The 23,137-nt window shown below is 37.6% G+C and overlaps 1 protein-coding gene across 24 annotated transcripts in view; it reads right to left on the minus strand.

Annotated features, from left to right (window-relative positions):
• BCAS3 (BCAS3 microtubule associated cell migration factor) overlaps positions 1-23,137 on the minus strand; it is a 607,379-nt gene that overhangs the window by 363,658 nt on the left and 220,584 nt on the right. For all 24 annotated transcript variants that reach the window (XM_042255345.2, XM_042255347.2, XM_042255339.2 and 21 more), the window contains exon 15: positions 6,552-6,816. In XM_042255345.2, the coding sequence (XP_042111279.1) occupies positions 6,552-6,816 (265 nt within the window). The remainder of the gene's footprint in view (positions 1-6,551; positions 6,817-23,137) is intronic.

The raw sequence follows: 23,137 nt of genomic DNA on the forward strand, positions 1-23,137 counted from the left end.
ACCTCTAGGATTTCTCATGTGTGGCTTTCTTTCTATGCCACTTACTACTTAAAGTTGAAGGCCCTAGGGCTCAGACCTGGGACATCTCCATCTTTTCATACTCATTCATTTACTAGGTGATCTCCTCCTGCTTTGGCTTGCTTTATCTATGCCTTCTCAACATTCATTCTCAGCCTGTTCCTTCCCACTGAACTCCAGATTCATAAAACCAACGACCTGCCTAGCATCACTAGGTCAAGATCCCTCTTAAACTAAACATATCCAAAACATGTCCGTCTCCTAGTTTCTAATCCTGTCTCTATTCTCAGACCTGCTTTACCCCCATGATCCTCATTTCCTGTGATAGCAGTCCCACCCTTCCAGGTGCTCAGGCCAAAAGCCTTACTGGTCACCCTGACTTCTCTCTTTCCTCGCCTGGATTTCTGCGATATCCTCTTCACTGGTCTCAAAAGGGTTCTAATCTTACCAGACGGCAGACGGTGCATTTTCAATACACATCTCCATTCTGCAGTCTTGCCATGTCACTCAAAACCCTCCACAACTTCCCTATTTCACTCTGAGTAAAATCCAAAGCCTGACATGACCTGGCTGCACTTCCTCTCTGACCACATCTACTCTGCAGCTTGCATGATGCTTCTCAGCCACATGGGTCTCCTTGCCACTCCAGGGACACTCCAGATACATTCCCAGCTCAGGGGCTTTCCACTGGCTGTCTCTTCTGCCTGGAACACGCTCAGCAGGTATCTGCACGACTTCCTTCCACAGCTCCAACAGAATTCCTTTCAAATGTCATCTTCTCAGTAAGGCCTGCTGGAAGCATCCTAATTTCAAACTGCAGTCCTCTCCGGTACACCCTATTTCCCTTCCTTTACTTTGTTCCATAGCACAGAAAACTATCTGTTCATCCATCCATCCACCTACCATCTATCCTATGTATCATACATACCACTCCACTAGAAAGTCCGTTCCATGGAAACAGAGATGCTTTCCTCTTTTAGTCACTGCTGTATCATTAGAGCTCAGGAACGTAGTAACATTAATGAAAAGTTCTTGAATAAAATGAAAGAATCTTACAGATGTTAAAATGAAAAGCAACATTACCATGAATGAAAAGTTCTTCATTCTGACAAGTAATGAATTGTTTTTATTAGAAAAGCTTGATGGATGTTTGAAAACTTTCATTTGAAGACTTAGAATCTACATTTTACCAAATACTACGTGAGGTACCAAGGTACAAATATGAATAAGAAAAAGATCCTCTCTTCATAGAGGTCAATCCACTGGGAGACACAGGCATGCAATGAACAAATAACATATTAAAATATAATAAAATTATGTTCACAGTACCAATACCAAGCCTGATAAAGAAGACACAACATCAAGAGATGTTTAAAAGAGGTTTAAGAGATGAAGTGACAGTGTTAGCTAGATCAGAATGAAGTAGGGTTTTAGTAAACATTCAGGGGATAAAAATTATTTCCAGAAGAGTATGTCAAGAAATGAATATATGTGGCCTTTTCAGGGAAGAGTATGGAAATGTAGGTGCGGTGGGACAAGAAGCTGGGAAGAAGATAAAACCTTCCATAACATCCCCAAAGCATGGTGAAACACTGAAAAACTGAAAGTAGGAAAGTGGAAGAGTGTATTTACGGTTAACAAAGAAAATGCTTCCAATAGTTAACAAAAAAAAGGGCTAGAGGCTACTGAAACAGATGAGGTAAGAAATGATGGTAAGAGGTTCTTAATCATTTCTGTCGTGGACTACCTCAACAGTCCAGAAAAGTCTGTGGATTCTTTCTCAGAATAATACTTACAAATGTGTGGGATATAATACACAGAATTACAAAAGAAAACTGTATTATTATATTGAAGTAGAGCTAGCAGTTTATTTTAAAAATTAAGTTCTGCTATAGTAATACATGTAAATAAATATTAAAAGCAGTAATATTACATAATAATATATAAAAATTCTCAAGCAATGATGAGCATAAACCATATTTCAAAATATATCAACAATTCAAAACACTTCAAAATATATTTTTTGTATATGATACAAAAGCATCTGTGTTTTTATTGGTGACAGTGTTACAAGAACTGCTATTACTAGCGTGTGTTGTCTATATTCATAGTAAAAGAAAACATTTAACTTTGGGTAGGGGATCATAAACCTAAAGTTGAGATATTTTCCTACCCACGTTCATGGATCTTAAGAATGCCCTACAAAGACTAAGGTCCAGGCAACAAGATTAGAAATGAAAGAGATATTTAGAGAGAGTTATGTTTCAAATAAATAAACATCCTCTGTTCAGTAAAAAATGGCAAATAGATAAAATAATCCTAACAAACTGGATTGCCTCCAGAAAGTAAAAAGGAAATATCCCTATATCAACTGTTATTTAACAGTTTCCTTTACTTTGCTAAAAAGAGCACAGACAAACAACAGTAATACCGCCAAAGCATGATTCATTTTCAAGATGACTCCCTCCCCGTTCAAAAGTTTACATTGTTTTTGACTAGCATCAGATTGTTTATCCACACAAACTGTAAATACATCATTTTTAGAACTAACCAACAACAATGCCCATTTTGTTTTGACATGTACCGTACAAAAAGAACATAAAGAAAAATGACCAGCACTCGAATGTCTGCACTTGAAAAATGAGAAAAAATGACGGAGTAAGCAGGTAAAATTCCAACTTAATAAAACTTCAGCACACATTATGAGAAGGAAAATGTCCCCTAAAATTCTTTGCTTTCAAAGGGGAATTTAAGGACAGCCGTGTTGCCCCAAAACCCATAATCTTCTCTCTGAGATGTCTTCTCTTAACTTTATGCAAAAATATTAAGAAAGTTGTGAAAGCAATAATGCTGAGACAAAATAATATATTTTGACAGAGAATTCAAGTATTACTCTTCAAAGGCCTGATCTTTTACAAATGACAAATCCTTAATTGGCTGGCACTTAGCACTCTTCAGCAAAAATACATGGAAAGGTATTTGTTCAGCACTCAGTATGTGCTTTTTCCCCTTAGACAAGAGCAGAGATGACCTCAATTTTCTGTGCATCTTATGCCCAAAGTCTAACACAGAACCCAGTATATGGTATCTTATTAGAGAAGGAAGAATGGGAAGAAATGAGGAGCTCAGAAGAACACTCTGAAAAGGCACACATGCAAAGACTATACATTCTCCCTATTTTTCTACTAATACATCTGGTTCTCTGGTCAACCTAGCCACCCAGTGTGCACACTGAATCTCTCTCTATGAAGTTTATGGTGAAACTGAAGTTAAGAAAAATATGCAACACAAAAAGCAAAGCCCTTGAAGAACCTATGTTGTTCAATGTTCAGTCACTAAGCTGTGTCTGACTCTTTGTGACTCCATGGACTGTAGCATACCTGGCTTCCTTGTCCTTCACTATCTCCTGGAATTTGCTCAAACTCATGTCCATTGAGTCGAAAATGCCATCCAACCATTTCATCCTCTGTTGCCCTCTTCTCCTGCCCTCTATCTGTGCCAGCATCAGGGTCTTTTCCAATGAGTCAGCTCTTCACATCAGGCGGCCAAAGTATTGGAGCTTCAGCTTCACCATCAATCCTTCCAATGAATATTCAGGGTTGATTTCCTTCAGAATTGACTGGTTTGATTTTCTTGCTGTCCAATGGACTCTCAAAAGTCTTCTCCAGCACCACAATTTGAAAGCATTAGTTTTTTGGCACTCAGTCTATACCACCACCTAATTATAGAACAAAGTTGTATTGCTGTTGTTTAGTAGCTAAAGTTATGTCCAGCTCTTTTGTGACTCCATGGACTGTAGCCCACCAGACTCCTCTATCCATGGGATTTCCCAGGCAAGAATACTGGAGTGGGTTGCTATTTCCTTCTCCAGGGGATCTTCCTGACTCAGGGATCAAACCCGCATCTCCTGCATTGGCAGACTTTACTACTGAGCCAACAGAGAACCCAATGTGACAAAAGTTACACCAAAAACTGTAAGGAATCATTTCTGAAGTAAAATGTCCTGCAAATAGCTGAAAATATGAATAAATATCTCAAAGCTTTCTAAACCTTTTAAGCATGCTAAATACTTTTTTTAATGACTGTTTTCACCCAAGACTTATTGTAAAAGATTTTCATAGACCACTAGTTAAATATAAATGAATCACAACTGTTCTTATAAAAAATAATAGAACCAAAGCACAAAACATCATCTAGGTAGAAAACAAAGATCTCAAACTTGGGACTTGACTGGTGGTCCGCCAGGTAGGACTTCACTTCCTAATGCAGGGGTTGTAGGTTCCATCCTTGGTCAGGGAGAGAAGATCTCCACATGCCTGCCTTGTGGCCATAAAACCAAAGCAACATAAAACAGAAGCAATGTTGCACCAAATTCAATAAAGACTTTAAAAATGGTCCACATTAAAACAATCTCAAAACAAAAACAAAAAAGGGCCCAAACTTTTCTGAGTTGCAGAATTTCTCCCCAGGATTCTAGTTACAAATATATTTTTTCAGTCTATCTTAAAATTTCCTCCAAAGAAAAAATATATCTAAATTTATCTATTACATGTATCTTTAATTGACTAGGTATTACAAAAGCCCATGTGTTCAAGCAGGAGCTAAAACAAATAAGGATAAGGATATATCCAGAACCACAAAGATATACTCTAACAAGTACTTGTACACACATGTTCATAGTACCACTATCCACAAAAGCTAGAAGGTGGAAACAACCCAAATATCCATCAATGGATGAATGGATAAAATACTGTGGGACATACACATAACAGAATACAATTCAACCATAAAAAGGAATGAAGTGCTGATACATACTACAAAGTGGCTGTACCTCAAAGAAGCCAGAGAAAACGTGATATATTTTATGACTGCAGTTATATGAAATATCCATATCAGGTGCATCTGTAGAAATGGAAGCAGATTGGTGGTTGCTAGGGACTTGGGCACAGAAGAGTGGGGAGGAATTTCTTAAAGAATATGCAGTTTTTGTTTGGAGTGAAGAAAATATATTTGGAACTAGACAGAAGTTGTTGTTGTAAAATTGCTATATCATGTACAACTCACTGGAACCCTATGGACTACAACACACCAGGCTCCCCTGTCCTTCACTATCTCCCAGAGTTTCCTCAAGTCCATTGAGTCAGTGATGCCATCCAACCATCTCATCCTCTGTCACTCCCTTCTCCTCCTGTCCTCAATCTTTCCCAACATCAGGGTCTTTTCCAATGAGTTGGCTTCTTCCCATCAGGTGGCCAAAGTATCGGAGCTTCAGCCTCAGCATCAGTCCTTCCAATGAATATTCAGGGTTGATTTCTTTTAGGATTGACTGATTTGATCTCCTTGAAGTCCAAGGGACTCTCAAAAGTCTTCTCCAGCACCACAATTCGAAAGCATCAATTCTTCAGCACTCAGTCTTCTTCATGGTCCAACTCTCACATCTGTACATGACTACTGGAAAAACCATAGCTTTGACTATAAAGACCTTTGTCAACAAAGTGATGTTTCTGCTAGATTTCCAAGGAGCAAGCATCTTTTAATTTCTTGGCTGCAGTCACCATCCACAGTGATTTTGGAGTCCAAGAAAATAACTACAACCACTCTGGTAGTATCTACCAAAGTCAAGATTTGCATACGTTGTAACCTAGTATTTCCACTCAAAAATGAGCACACATTTGTGCTATGAAACATTTTCATATCTTCATTATATATAAGAACTCCACAAGAAACCACCAAAATATAAATCAACAGTTGGAGAAAGAATAAATAAGTAGAAATATATTTATACAAATGGAATATGTAAGAGAAATGGAAATAAATGAATTAAACCTACACAGAAACATATGAATTAATCTCACAAACAATAGTGAGCAATAGTTCACTTTTTTAAAAGTAAGGAAGTGATTACCCTAAAGTCAGAATCACGGTTTGCTTTTATGGAAAGGGGGCACAAAAATGGAGTTCTGACGCTTTATTTATTGGTTAGGATGATGGTTATACAAGTATTTTCTCTAAAATAAAGTAACGACTTCTATGTATCTTTGGGATTTGGGGGCTTTTTGTGCAACACATTGATAGAAATCCCACAGAGGTGTATTTTAAGATAAAATGCAAATGCTGCTCTAAAATATGTATGACTCAAGACTATCCCTCTCCCACAATAGATATTTCTTAATAAATTATAGTACTGACTCTGGTTAAAGCCAGAGTTTTCTGGAAAAGATCTACAGATAAAAAATTCAATCTCTAAATTTATGAAAACGGTCTTGAACACCATATTCCATATACATGGCATCAAGTAATCCTTATACAGTTAAAAAGTTAGGGAGTTAAAATAGTATGGTAATGATCATCATCACCATTATTTGAATTTATTAAATGATTTAATATATTAAGAATGTCCTCAAATGAACCCAAGATCTTCTTTGTATGAACAGAGTAGAAAAATGGGTTTACTTTATTCCAGATCTCAAAAATTAAAGGTAAAAGGGAGAAGGACTGTTGGGAACAGTGAAGAGAGAGAAAACTGAGTTTACCATGCAGAGGGGATCCAGAGGGGCTGCTGGATAGACCTGGAACAGGGCTACAGCGACCTCCTTGCTTAGACGTCAGTTCCTGTTCAATCTCTTCCAGCCCAGCGCTCTTCTGGAAACGGCTCATACGATTCACGACTCGTGGTGACATATGTGTTCGAACACAAGGCTGGCCACCATACGGGTTGATTGGGAAAACATGGGAAGTGCCCCGGAGTGTACTGACCACAACCCAGCGACAGTCATGGCTGAAGCATATGTCTTGCACCTAGAAATGAAACATGGAAAAACACATGACTGCAACTATTCAGATTTAATGAAGAACATCACACACATATTTCCAAATATAAACAGAAATGCTTGCCTGGTTACCAAATTTATCTCAGATCAGGTTATCTTTTCAAAATGCTTATTTTAAAGATTAGACTCATTCTAAATAGTGATCAAAACTTCACATCAGGGATTTGATAAGATTTAGATATTCTAAAGGGAATTCTGTCCCTTGCTGTATAGAGTGCCAAATCAGAAAACAAGACCCAGGCGGTTTCATCTATAAACCTATATTTTAAATATATATATATATATATATATACACACACATGGATAATATTCATTTCTTTAAAGGCATCTGCCTTCCAAAAAGTATAGAAGAGAAAAATTAAAACATACATTATACAATGTATACAAGGTGAAGTTATTAATCTAATCATTTGTTCAACAAATACCTGCTAGGTAACATGCTAATAAACACTAAGAACAAGAGGCAGATAAAATCATCCTTGATCTCACAGCCTACAAGGAAGGAAAGACATAAGAAATTAACAAAAATATAACATATAAAAGTGAAAAAACTATTACATATGAGGCACAGTGGTAACAAAAGAGAAGGAATATACAAAATCTGCTTGTGACAGGCAAAAAGGAGATGTTCGAGAGGGTAGATACAGGATCAGGAGTGGCATCAAAAAACATGATCTGAATAGTTCTGGGTTCTGGAAATGAGTTTTGAAGTAGGATATATTTATAAAGAAAAGAGAGAAGAGCATTCTAATTCAGACATATTAAGATATTCTACTTTGGATATAAATGCATTAGACATAAGATGGAAGGGGCTTCCCACGTGGCTCAGATGGTAAACCTAAATTCAATCCCTTGTTCAGGAAGATCCCCTGGAGAAGGGACTGGCAATCCACTCCAGTATTCTTGTCTGGAGAATTCCATGGACAGAGGAGTCTGACAGTCTACAGTTCATGGTGTCGCAAAGAGTCAGATACACCTGAGAGACTGACACTTTCACTTTCAACATGGAAATGAGTGGCAAGTAATTCTCTATGCCAGAAACAACATGAAAGTCAGAGCAAGTGGTATCTGGATTTTACTTAGAAAAGAGTGCAGTACAGATTTCAATTCCGAGCAACTCCCTAGCAGTCCAGTGGTTAAGACTCAGCACTTTCACTGCCCTGGGTCCGAGTTCCATCCCTGGCAGAGAACTAAGATCCCGCAAGCAGCACGGCACAGCCAAAGAAAAACAGAGCATTCAGTTCTTGAAGGATGACTATGGGAGTGAAATGCAGGCAAGTGGATTTGTAGTAGAGATAAGGATAGCTGAAGGAAAGTTAGGTAGGAGTTCCTTCGATAAACACAGCAGCTAAAGGACTCTGAAGAGAAGAAGGAAGAGAAAATGTCTCAGAACACTACTGCTGCTGCTACTGCCAAGTCACTTCAGTCGTGTCCGACTCTGGGCGACCCCACAGACAGCAGCCCACCTATGACGACCCAAATGCCCATCAACAGATGACTGGAGAAAAAAGATGTGATACATACATACACACAATGGAATATTTCGGCCATGATAACAATTTAAAAATATTAAAACTTATGTATTGCAGTGGTTGGCAAACTGCAGGCCATATGCTCTCTCTCAGCTATTTCAACTACTCAACTCTGCCCTTCCAGTGTCAGAGTTACCATAGAAATATATATAGATCAATGCATGCAGTTATGTTCATTAAAAAAAAGAACTTTTTTTACAGAAACAACTGGCTGGCCACAGACCTGATCCAGGTAAAGTTAGTCACTAAATTGTATGACAGTTATCAGACACTAATATGGAATTTCCAGTATTTTCATATTAACAAACTGAATTTATTCCTTTTATCTTGAAACCAGTCTAATGGTGACAATTTAAACAAAAATCTCTATTTATTTTTATACTTTAAAAAGATAGCCAAGTAAAATTCAATACTGCTTTAACCACAGTCTCTTGAAAAACAGGCAAGTCACAGGTACATAAGAAAGATTTCTACACTGGCTAAATGATAAACTAATTTTCCAGAACATAAAGCAATATCAAACAGTATTTTAAAAAATAAACCAGACAACAAAAGTATGGTAATTTAAAGATACTGATGAGTAGGATTTAACATGAAAAATGCACGTGTCTCTATATATATGAATACAAAAAATAGTAGCTAACATTATAACAACATGAGCTAAGTAAAACTCTTGAAGCAATCCAAGAAGCTAATTTCCAATATATTAAATCTTTGATAAGCCTAAATTCAGCTTAAAATCTTGACTAACATTCCAGAAATATCCTACAAATAAAAGCTGAAGTATTCATCAAAGTACAAGAATCTAGAACCTTTGAAATAAAAAGAAATTTTAGTTTTATACATCAAACCAGTATTTCATTGCAAGACGACTGATAGAAAAAATGATCAATACACAGATAAAGCCTAAACTGAACCGCATGCCCACCCATGTCAATTATTGTGACACATCCCAACTGCCACGTTAATGTTATAATTAAAGAAGCTCCTGATTCTTTACGTGAGAAATTTAACTCCCAGAGAGTCTAGAATTACAAATAGAAAGTCATTCCTCAAGTGTCTCATCTGCCTTCTTTGCCTACAGTAACTTTCAACTAAACAAATTACAGAAAAGCAAAAGAAAAGGAAGCAGCAGGCCAAAGAAAAGGGTAAATGGCAGAAGCAAGAGAGAAGAAACACAGCACCAGACGAATTTAATATTGTTCTATCATATGCATTAACACAAGCCAGAATCAAATAAATTAAAAAATCTTTAGGCTTATTGAGTAACTTACATTCCATCATCAGTGGAACTAAACCATGTTATCTAAAACCTTTTTCCAAAACACTTATAATCAAGACAACTTCTTGGTCTTGTCAAGGAAAAGAAGTTTCCTTCTTTTAAGAATACTTCTAAAATGAGGTGGTGGTAACAAACAGTATCAAGGCAAGAAGACAGAATCCCACTAAAAGCTCACTTAGAAAACTGCTGTTAGAGACGTGATTCTGCTCTATGACCTTAAAGACACATCAGGATACATAAATGAGCAGAGACGAGCTGCTGAAGACATCAGCAGTCAAGAAACTAGGGAAAGTTTAATCCTTTAAATAACGTTACAGAGGATAACAAGTCGCCTATCCACAAAATGCAAAATGATGTAACTCTCCATGTTATCAAACAAGTTGGGTGGTTTTTCACATTTGTTAAAAACAAGAAAGACGGGGAACCTTCATTAGGACACTCATTATTATCAGTTTTGAGCTTTTAAATGAGCAAATGTCAACATGCTTAACAAGATATAAATGAGAAATACACAGTGCTTAATTATTTTGCAAATTTCTATTGGGTTACATAATTTATTGCTCTATAAATACATTATTTGGCATATTTATAACATCTCACACTTGCTTCTTATTGTAATGATGCAAAATTTGGCTATGAGAAACCAATTAGGCCTGTAGAAAACTAAAATTTTTCTTAAAACTTAGTACAGCTATATTTCAGTAATTCTAATTTATACAAACATTTTTTCAGCAATATAAATCAATTTCATTGATTTATTCACCCAAACAATATTTGGGGCAACAAAAATCTAATATAGCAGACATATATGGAATAATTATGTCCAACATTTTATTAAAACAAAACCCCAAGAATATATTCATTCACAGAACAGGCTGAATTCAAATTACATAAAAAACAACAGTATTTGAGCACTAGAATTAAGTGTTATTACATTTAAGAATCTAAGATACAGCAATCAGCATCACACAAGGCTCTAAATTTATGCCACCAATCTACTCCATGGTTTCAACTAACCAGTAACAGCAGTTTAAAATTTTAGGGTTATTTTAACATCCTAAAATCTAAAGTAGATATTCCCTAACTTCAGTGTGCTAAGAAGCACCTAGATTATCTAGAAGAAATACAGATCTTTGATGCCACGTTCAAAATTACAATTCAGGAGGTGTTGGGAGGTCTTGGGGGAGACACGATCAAGAAATCTGCAGGTTTTGAACACTCAGATAAGGACTCTGCAACTGACCTTAAGTCTCTAATATAGAGCTAGAAAAATTAATAAACTGACCAGAAATAGCAGCCCTGTAGCCCCATACCAAACCTTAGAAATTATGTAAAAGATACTTTTAAAAAAAATTAAGTAAAAGCAATGATTTCCTAGGGTGTGAGTGGGGCAGTAGACTGACTGGAAAGGGCCAGAGGAAACTTTCTGAGATGATGAAAATGCACGATACTTTGATTTATGGTTATACAGATGTAACTAGTGGATGGCACATTGAACACCCAACCTCCTGCCTTCACAACCTCACCTGCCACCACTACAGATGCCTCCTATGCACTGCCCGCAGCCTCTCTTACAGCAGGCGCTGACACAGTTATGATCAGCCAGACAAAAGCAGGATGCTGCTGCAGTATTCTGGGAAAGTATCCACTTTCCTCATAAAAGGAATTAACATCACTGAAGCTGTCCTTACTGTGTGAATTCATCTTACTGCTTTGAATTCAGAAACGATGCCCAGCAGAGTGGCAATTACAAAGTGATCACAAGAAAAAGAAAGTCACTGAGACATTGTACTAAAACCAGCAGCAGCCTTCTTGTAAGGTGAGAAATAAACCCTGTGTTTTTATTTCTGTAGCCAAATATATGCCTAAGGATTCAATTACCAATTCCCTTTCCAACGCCCTTTTAAAAAGAAAGAAAACCTGAAAGCAGAGAGCACTCAGATAAAATATCTCAAATCCCAGGGTACTTAACTATCCTTCAGAAGCCTGTTAAGAATGGCAATCAAACCATAAAGACAAGTCCCATACCACAAACGCTAACTGGTCAAGGTCCAAGCCATCAGATGAGGTTATGTTTAATGAAAACAAAGGAAAATATTTAAAATAAGCTATGTGCCCAAGAATGAATACATAACATTAATTAATTAACATACAATATATTAATATGGACTTCCCTGGTGGCTCAGTGAAAAAGAATCTCCCTGCCAATGCAGGAGATGCAGGTTCAATCCCTGAACTGGGAAGATCCCCTGGAGAAGGAAATGGCAGCCCACTCCAGTATTCTTGCCTGGAGAATCCCATGGACAGAGGAGCTTGGTGAGCTACAGTCCATGGGGGTCCCAAAAAAGTTGGACACAACTTAGCTACTAAAAACAACATAGATATTCCCAACCCAACAGTTCAATGATTTCTCTTTCAAAATTGATAAATACACTTTCATTTAAAATAGTCTAACTGGGGATGACCCAGAGAGATGTTATGGGGAGGGAGATGGGAGGGGGGTTCATGTTTGGGAATGCATGTAAGAATTAAAGATTTTAAAATTAAAAATAAATTTATTTAAAAAAAAATAGTCTAACTGACAAAGCAACAAGATTAAAAGCAATAAGCTGGTGTGAGAATAAGTTGCTTAAATGGAGATGTGGTAAAGACAGAAAATCCATACATAGCGTCTAACTCATCTGCCTACTCCCTCCCCATATCGATTCTTCAGATTCATTTATGTAGTCAATAACATATTCAGGGGAAGCCTTTGAAAGCCTGCACTCTGCTAGGTGCTAAAAATTTGAAAATGAGCTAAAATAAGTAGCACACTGAACTCTTGGGCATCTATGTCAGAGAAATGAAAACTATGTTCACATAACATATTCATAATAATGAAAACTAAATAGTTCAGGTGAATGTTTAAACAAACTGTGAAAGTTAGGTTACTTACAAAAGGGTAACATGAGGGGACTGTTCAGTTTCTTGACAGCAGTGGAGGACACACCAACCAACACATGTGATTAAAATATATACATTTACATACACATATACACACACATGAACACAAGTAAATCAGGCGAAACCTGAAAAAGATCAATATATTGTGCCAATGTCAGTATACTGGTGGTCATATACTCTAGTTTTGCAAAATGGCAGCACTGGGATTAACTGGGTAAAACGTACATGGGATCTCTTAGTACAATTTCTTGTAAGTGCACATGAATCTATGATTATTTCAATAAAAATCGAAACAAACAAAACGCGGATGTGACACCTTGGGAACACCACGGTGCCAGCAGTGCCACAGGAGCCGACTCCTGCTGAAGCCTGAACGTGAGTGGAGACGAGGATGAGGGGTGGCCCCAACACGCCAAGGACTACTGTGTGAACCGTGGCAGTGCCAGGAGTGGGGACAGAAAAGAAGGGGCTGCTGTGCCCGGATCCTCCCTGGACGCTGGTGAGTAGCACTGCTGCTCATCCAGAAATAACTGGCATGAACGCTTTTGGCCAAATGAGGAAAAAAGGCTAACACTCCTGGCTGCTCCCATCGTATCTGCAGGCTGGCCTCCCCCGCCACCAAGACAGGGGATCATGAGATCACCTGGCAGCTGTCGCTGGAAAAACTGGCATGAGCACCTTAAACACGTTAGTCCATGTCCTCGTGTAAGGGGAGACAGCCCATACCCTCGTAGAAGCAGAAAACACCCCAGAACAAAGCGTAAGCATAGTTCAGAGAACTAACGTGACCTTGTGCATGCGTGTGTGCATGCTCAGTCGTGTCCAACTCTGTGCGACCCCATGGACTGTAGCCCGCCAGACTCCGCTGTCCATGGGACTCTCCAGGCAAGAACACCAGAGTGGGTCACCATTTCCTTCTTGAGAAGATCTTCTAAAAGTAGAGGCTGAACCCGCATCTCCTGCATTGGCAGGCAGATTCTTCACCACTGAGCCACAGGCGGGTGTACTATTGTAGTTTATGTTCATGAAGACAACTAGTGGCAGTTTCTGCCTTGTGGCAGAAAGCGAAGAAGAACTACAGATGAAAGTGAAAGACGAGGGTGAAAAAGTTGGCTTAAAACTCAACATTCAGAAACCTAAGATCATAGCATCTGCTCTCATCACTTTGAGGAAAATAGATGAGAAAACAGTGACAGACTTTATTTTTCAGGGGCTCAAAAATCACTGTAGATGTTGACTGCAGTCATGAAATTAAAACATGCTTGCTCCTTGGAAGAAAAGTTACAACCAACCTAGACAGCATGTTAAAAAGCAGAGACATTACTTTGCCAACAAAGGTCCATCTAGTGAAAGCTATGGTTTTTCCAGTAGTCATGGATGGATGTGAGAGTTGGACTATAAAGAAAGCTGAGCACCGAAAAATTGATGCTTTTGAACTGTGGTGCTGGAGAAGACTCTTGAGAGTCCCTTGGACTGCAAAGGAGATCCAACCTGTCCACCCTAAAGGAGATCAGTCCTGAGTGTTCATTGGAAGGACTGATGCTGAAGCTGAAACTCCAATACTTTGGCCACCTGATACGAAGAACTGACTCATTTGAAAAGACCCTGATGCTGGGAAAGATTGAAGGAGGGAGGAGAAGGGGACGACAGAGGATGAGATGGTTGGATGGCATCACTGACTCAATGGACATGAATCTGAGTGAACTCCGGGAGTTGGTGATGAACAGGGAGGCCATGGGGTGCTGTAGTCCACGGGGTCGCAAAGAGTCAGACATGACTGAGCAACTGAACTGAACAACTAGTATTAATGGCTTAATTAATTGTACTTACATGCTTCTATGTGTCAGGGGGGTATCCTCTGCCATCAAGACCAAAGCCCATAGCAGCTCACCTACTAGGCTTTCCGTTTCTTCCCATGTTATGTAACAGACACATCAGAATCCAAGGAAAAAGTGAAGGCGGAGACTTAATGGCTGCTAAAGCATGCAGAGGTGTTGTCCCAGTACAACATCGCCACCTGCCTGAGCTAGCATCCAAGTACACTCCGTCTTTTAGATGGCAGCTACTAACCTGCTTCTGGGTTCTTGTCACTGAACAACTGACTCATGGAGCCTTTGTGATTTTTTCCAGACCCGTACTGGGACAAGTCAATTCCAATCCAATGATGAGCATGGTGGAAGGTTCCAAGAGGGATTGCTAGTCAAGTGGAAAGGGTATACTCCAGAATGTGTTCCAGAACACCCCCAGGAGCACCTTGTTTTCACAACTACTTTATCACCTACTCTACTGCCTGAAGCAATGCCAGTGGTTCAATAAGCCCTTGAATCACAGAGTTTCCTTTGAATGCCTGACTCACTGATGTTTGGCTAAGATGAATAGTGATGGTATTTACAGGCCCAGAGCAGCTGCATAGCACCAACAAAAACTTGGGATAGACAAACGTAAGGATCAATCAGCACAGCAGGATAATGGAAAGCTGTCGCCTCTGCTTTAATTGAGGAGTCACTATAACTGCGGGCCAGTGATGCCCATTCATTTTTGTATGGATGTTTATGTGCTACAATGACAGGTACTACAAAGAACATACAGAATGCACAGCTATTTTACTTTCTGGCTTTTTAAAGAAATTTGTGGATCCCTGCTTTAGATAATCCCCCTAAGGACTGTTAATAGAAATGTTATATTTATACTGAAACTTGAGCATCTGTCAATGGCCTTGCCAATGGTCTGGAGTGCCATGAAGGAGATTATATACTGGCAGATTGCAGATGTCCCTCTTTTAGGGCCAGGAGCTGTACAAACACATCATGGCTGGTAACGGAAGAATCTGGGTCACTAAGGCCCAAGGTGCGAGTCCAGCCGCTGGTGAAGAAGGCTAGAGTCAAGCTGCTCATCATAGCTGCTTTGCCCTGCCCTGCATAGTGATTTCCATCCAAATTCATCAGTTATGCACCTTTGCCCATCTACTGTCCACTGCTTCCTATCATACAAAGTATACAAGATGTCACAATTTAAAAGCATAAATATACTACAGGTGTTGTGGGTTAGCTGTTCAGGACAATATAGTTAACAGGACTGCTCAGAGATTTGCCCTTTTGTATGTATTTGTATGTATTTGTATGTATTTAGTTGTTCAGTCATGTATGACTCTTTGCGACCCCATGGACTGTAGCCCACCAGGCTCCTCTGTCCATGGGGCTTCTCCAGGCAAGAATACTGGAGTGGGTTGCCATGACCTCCTCCAGGTGATATTCCCAATTCAGGGAGCGAACCTAGGTCTGCTGCATTGCAGACGGATTCTTTACCGTCTGAGCCACATCAAATGTTTAGAAAGTGTTATTAAACTTAGTTTTAGGTGCACAGACATTTAAATCTCCCTGATAATTTGACTCTTGAACATTGTGAAATATCTCTGGTAATAGTCTTTTGTCTTAACCTCTTTCTTAGTTGATATTAATATAGTTGAATTTTTAATATTCATATGTTTATTATTTGCATGACATACCTTTTAACATGTTTTAACTATCATTATATTAAAGACTCAAAGACAATCTTTAGTAGGTAATTTGTCCCTTTAGTTTTAGAGTTCTTTGGGCTGAAATATGTCAATATTTAGTATATGATTTACATGGTTGAATTTTGATGTACTATTTAATTTTGTTTTCTGTTTATCCTCTCTGTCCTGTGTCTCTGTTCTTCCCTTTCGGCTAGAACTTTAATTACTTTTGAATTAATTAAACATTTTAAATGAAGTTTTGCATTTTTAAGTATAGTATAAATGAACCTTGGAACAGTATAACTCCATATACCCATTCCCACCCAACCACCAATGGTATTATGCTATAGCTATCATATGTATTACATGTATACAATATAAGCCCCAGAAAATGTATAAATTTCTTACATATAAGAAGTATCTTAACATTAAATTTAAAACGTTAACATTTATATTTTAAATGAATTAAGAAAGGGGGGAAATCCTCTTTAATGTGAAGTTGATAATTTCTCAGATATTTCATCACTTCCAAAATATCCAAGTTTGCTCTGGTTATCCTTTCTCCCTGCACAACAGTGTGGATTTGCAAAGTTTACTGTTCACGTCATCATTCTTGGACTTCCTTGGTGGCTCAGACGGTAAAGCATCTGTCTACAACGCAAGAGACCCGGGTTTGAGCCCTGGGTTGGGAAGATCCCCTGGAGAAGGAAATGGCAATCCACTCCAGTACTATTGCCTACAAAATCCCATGGACAGAGGAGCCTGGCAGGCTGCAGTCTATGGGGTCGCAAAGAGTCGGACACGACTGAGCGACTTCACTTCACTTCATCATTCTTAAATGATACTCTTGCTAGATGGAGAATTTTTTATCACCAGTACTTTTTTCTTTCAGTCCTTTAAACAAGATATTCCACTGCCTTCTGACTTCCATGGTTTCTGATAAGAAGTCAACAGTTTGAAAATGTTTTTTCTCTGTATGTGTTATTTTCCTCTGGCTACTTTCAAGATTTGTTTTGGTTTTCAGAAAGTTTACTATGTCATTCTTAAAATTCAGCTTTGTCATATTCAAAATGTGTCTTTCAGTAAATCTGAAACGTTTCCCATCTTTATTTCTCCATGTATTTTTTTTTCTGCCTCATTCTCTCTATACCTTCTCCTACACAGATCAAAAGGAATTTTGCTCCAGGATGGATCATACATAGGGTGACAACTATACCTAATTTGGATAATTTTGATGAGGAGATGTGAACTTTGAGTCTGATGACATTTTAAAGAGATTTTACTGTTAAGAACTGATGTTGTAACATGCTGAGATTTCCAGGGATGTTTGTATGGGGTAAACGTATTTTGCACATGAAATTATCCTGAATTGGAGGGTTCAGAGAGGGTGGACTGTAATGAAGTAAACAGTGGCTCAAAACAAGACATATCCAGATCCTAATCTGTGGAACCTACATACACTGCATTATAGTACAAAGAGTGACTATTACCTTATATGACAAAATATGTGATTAATATCTAGATCAGAAGTTATCCTGGATTATCAGTGCTAATATTAAATGGAACCATTTAATTATATTAAATACTTATTTAATGTACCCTTAAAAGATACAAAGACGAGGAGAAGACACAGAGAAGAGGAAGAAGAAATGAGACCACAGAGATAAATACTGGAGTGGTATCTAGCCATAAGGAAAGAAATGCTGAGTCACCAGAAGTTGGCAATGGCAAAGAACAGATTCTCTGTTAGAACTCTAGAGGGAGTGCAGCCTCGCCAACACCTTGATTTTGGACTTTGGGCTTCCAGAAATGAGAGAAAATAGATTTCTGTTATTTTAAGGCCATTTGGTTTTGTTCTGTTATTTTAAGGTAATTTGCTATGACAACCACAGGAAAGAAATGTGCAGTAAATTTGTATACAATGTGAATTTTATGTTATGGACTCCCCATAACTGAAGTTGCTGGGTGGTATGGCAACCTTATGTGAAGATTTTCAGAAACTGCCAAACTATCTTCCAGAGTAGCTGTACCACTGTACACTCCCCACAGAACTGTCTGCAAGAGCCAGTTCCTCCACTCATTCACTTGTTGAGAGTTCCCTTAAAATGTGGTGTAGATACCAGACAACTTGAGTCTAACTCAAAGGGTTTCTCCTGTGTTTTCTTCTAAAAGCTTTACAATCATAGATTTTATATATTTAAATCTATGGTCTAGTATGAGTTCACTTTTGTATATGGAATGAGACATGGGCTAACACTCATTTTTCACACATAAATACCCAGTCAGTCCATTACCACTGTTGAAAAGACTAACTTGTCTTCATTTTGCACCTGTGTCAAAAATCAATTGTACACATGTATGGAAATGTGCCTGTTACTATACCTTTAGTAAGTCTAATTACTAGGTAATGCTCCAACTTTTTCTTTTTCAATATTATTTTGCCCAGTATAAGTACTATGCAGAGAAAGTGCTTATTAATTTTTATCAAAAATGTTTAATACTGCTGGGATTTTAATGGAGATGGCATTGAATATACAAATCAGTTTGGAGAGAAATTATATTCTAACAGTATTATGTACTGTAGCCCAAGAATATGGTTTAACTCTTTATTTAATCAGATCTTTACTCTCAGTGATGTTTTACAGTTTTAGAATACAGTCCTACATGTGATATGCTCATTGTTTTTAAACTTAACAATTTTTTTTTAATTGACAACTGTTTTGTTTCTAGTATATGGTACCTAGAAGTCTTGTTAAAATCACCCATTAGTTCTAACTTTTTTGTGGTATTCATTAGATTTTTTGTATGTCATCTTTAATGTAATTTTACTTCTTCCAACTGGTATGATGGTGGTTCTTCCCATGGCTGCAGATTTCTCGGCAGATCTCAAGGGTTTTTTCTTTGTAGCTTTCATCTCTCTGATACTCAGTCCTGAGAACTCCATGATCTTGGACTTCCTAGACTCACCAATATCTCATCACCAAAGGGAGTCTAGACTCCATTTGGGTTCCCCTTTCCTGTACCATAGGCTTTTTCCTGAACTGACCATTGCAAAGAATCCACCTGCCAACCCAGGAGACACAAGAGATGTGGGTTCAATTCCTGGGTAGGGAAGATCCCCTGGAGAAGAAAATAGCAACCCACTCCAGTACTCTTGCCTGGGAAATCCCATGGACAGGAGCTTGGCAGGCTACATGCAATCCATGGCATTGCAGAGTTGGACAAGACTGAGCATGCACACGCAGGTACCTTCCTCCTTGAGAATTAAACATATTCATCATACCATTTTGCAGGATTGCTCTGATAAAGTAGAAGTAACATGTTTCTAATATGCAGAGGTTTCCAAAGCAAGTGTACCATTGATCAAAATTAGCATGTTAAATACAAAAACTACTAGTGTCAGCTTCGGTAAGACTTTACAGAAGTATATTTTTAAATACCGTAACGTTTTACTACATATGACTTTACTGATGAAAACTAAGAATATTTTGCTAACTACACATGTACTTTATGAGGAAAATTACTGTCAGATGCAGAGGATATCCCAAGTCATAGATCATAAAACAACTTAATTCAACATAATTAGATCCACATATTTGATCCTTTTTTCCTTGCATGATTAAAGTATCCTCAGAGTTCTTGGAAGATTCCAGAATGACATGATTTTAAAATACTCAAAGACAGGCAGATTACTTGCCATACAGATTTCATCATCAGTGTTAAATTTTATATATCATGTCAAAATCATTTCAGTATACATTTATAAAAATTAATTTTATGGTTATCAATTGTGTTTCCTTAGATCTTGATGTTTAAGGTTTAAAAATTTCCAATCTCCTAAATTATATGGTTTTCCTACCTGTTAAATAGGAATAGCATTGGCATTAGCAAATATTATACCTACAAACATTTGTCCATGTGCAGCACACTGTTTTATGGATGAGAGACCCCAAGAAGCTTAAGCAAGATCTCTGTTCTCATGTTAGAAATTGAATGACAAATAATGTTAATGCAAAAGAGGTATCAAAATTGGATGTAAATTTTTTACAAGGTGTTGGTGCTTAAAATGTTCAAATTACTGGAGATTATAGTTGAGGTGGAGCATATCAGTAAGTAGGGAGGACAGGACAGGGATTAAAAAACAATAAAGAAATAAAATGTTGGGCTTTCCTGGTGGCTGAGTGGTAAAGAATCAGCCGGCTAATGCAGGAGACACAGCTTGGATCTCTGATTTGGAAAATCTCACAAGCCATGGAACAACTAAGCCCATGCACCACAACTATCGAGCCTGGGAGCTGCAATTACTGAGCCCACGTGCTGCAACTACTGAAGCCTGTGCGCCATGGAGCCCGTGCTCCACAACAAGAGAAGCCTCTGCAATGAGAAGCCCACACACCCCAACTAGAGCAGCCCCCGCTTGCCACAACTAGAGAGAAGCCCACGCAGCAGTGAAGACCCCGCCAAAGATAAACAAATAAAATTACTTGTTAAAAAATGAAAAGAAATAAAATGTGCCCTGTATTGTACAACACAGGGAATATAGCCAGTATTGTTTGGTAACTATGAACGGAATATAACCTTCAAAAACTGTGAATCACCATGCTGTACACCTGCAACTTACATTGTACATCAACTATACATCAATGAAAAAAATCTTTTCGAAGAAGTAACATGTGCCCAGCAGCACACTTTATAGTGAAATAGTAAATCTTGACTAAAATGCTCATCTAATTGAAAACTTCCATACGAAAGCAGTAACAGCAAATGGTTATTAAACAGGAGAAAGCAACTTCATTGTGCCAGAAAGTAAGGACACTGTCAAAGAATACTGTACATATTATAAGCTAATAGATGTCAAATATGTCAAGCTAATAGATGTCAAACTAACAGGCTCCAACTGGCTAAATCCAGACTGTTCTGAGTACTAAAATAATTTTTGAATGAATATAACTCATTTAACAAAGAATCTATTCAACTAAATGATATATGTAAATAAAAGAAGTAATAAAAAGTTTGATGAGGAATGGGATATTTATATAGTTTTAATTGACTTCTCCTAGCCCACTATCCACTCAGGCCACAGCACAAAGACAGCAGACTAAAAATGTCCTTCTCCGAGTCTTCCCCTGAAAGCAGTATATTTGCGTACTTTAAAAGCTGCTGTCTGAGGGCTCAGCTCCCAATCAGTCTGCATCTAGGTGCTGAGATCCACACCACATCAACAAAATGAAAAATAAAAATCATATGACCATCCCAATAGATGCAGAAAAAGCATTTGACAAAATTCAACAAGTATTTATGATAAAAACTCATTGAAGTGGGTACAGGGGGAATATATTTCAACATATATTTCAATACATTTCAACATAATAAAGGTCATATATGACAAGCCCAAACCTAACATTATACTCAATGGTGAGGAGCTGAAAGCACTTTCATAAAAGCCGAAAGCATTTACAATTGCATCAAAAAGAATAAAATACACAGGAAAATTTAACCAAGGAAGTGAAAGACCTGTGCACTCAAAACCATAAGATATTGATAAAAGAAACTGAAGAAGACACAAATAAATGAAAAAACATTCCATACTCATGAATTAAAAGAACCAATATTGTTAAAATGTCCACACTATTGAAAGCAATCTACAGATTCAATGAAATCTCTATCAAAATTCAAATGGCGTTTTCACAGAACTAGAAAACAATCCTAAAATTTGTAGGAACCACAAAATACCCCAATAACAAAAGCAATCATAACCAAGAAGTACAAAGTTGGAAGCATCATGCTTCCCGATGTCAAACTGTATTACAAAGGTAAAGTAAATCAAAACAGCATGGTAGAAAGTTTAAAAATAGGAGATAACTATTAACAAAGAAAAGACCACAATTATTACTTTTAATTACACATTGTTTTCAAGTTCCAAACTAATGCAATAACAAAAATAAAACTGAAAACAGTCAAAAATTAGCATAATACTTGTCAGAAAGTATGTTCTATATAAGGGCTTCCCTGATAGCTCAGTTGGTAAAGAATCCACCTGCAATGCAGGAGACCCCAGTTTTATTCCCTGGATCAGGAAGATTTCCTGGAGAAGGGATAGGCTACCCACTCCAGAGTCCTTGGGCTTCCCTTATGGCTCAGCTGGTAAAGAATCTGCCCACAATGCAGTTGAGAAGATCCCCTGGAGAAGGGAAAGGCTACCCACTCCAGTATTCTGGCCTGGAGAATTCCATGGACAGTCCATGGAGTTGAAAAGAGTCAGACACAACTGAGCGACTTTCACTTTCACATTCTACATATAAAATACAAGAAAAATTCTTCTGAAAAAGTATTGGATCTCAAAATAGAGTGCAGCAAAGCAGGAAAACACAAATCTAATACAAAACAATATATAACCTATTATACCTCAGCAATAATAATTTTAAAATGTAATAATTCCTAGATGTAAAAATTCTATAATTAATGATGCAAATTCTAACTGCATTAAAATGTAATTTCAATGTAATTCAAATTAAAAACTTCAAAATATTCTTTATATAACTTCAAAATAGTGTTACATAACTCAATATTCTTTATATTACCCCATAACTAAAATGCATTTCAATGAGAAAATGCTCAATAGCTGAAAATGTTTTCAAAAATGAATAATAAGTCTGCTATAAAACAGTAAAAGTGAGTAACACAGCATAATGCTGGTGAAAGGTACTGCTTTATTTTTACTTTCTATTAGAGGAATTTCTTAATACACACTAAGTCTAAAGACTGTTATAATGAACCACCAACATCAACATCACCTAGCTTTGACTATCATTAACACTTTGCATATTGTTTTCAACTTATGTCTTAGTTTATTTTGTTCTGCCAGAACATTCAAAAGCAAACCAGACATATCATATCATTTCACCAATAACTACTTCAGCATGATTGCAGAATATATGCCTAATAGACTGGACTTGAAGAAAACAAACAAAAGAACGGTTTGGGCACAGGAAGAGAAGAATAAATAGAACTTCTGTTTTATCAACGTTCATGGTTC

The sequence above is a fragment of the Ovis aries genome, chromosome 11 (genome assembly GCF_016772045.2).
Source record: "Ovis aries strain OAR_USU_Benz2616 breed Rambouillet chromosome 11, ARS-UI_Ramb_v3.0, whole genome shotgun sequence".
NCBI classification, from domain to species: Eukaryota; Metazoa; Chordata; class Mammalia; order Artiodactyla; family Bovidae; genus Ovis; species Ovis aries.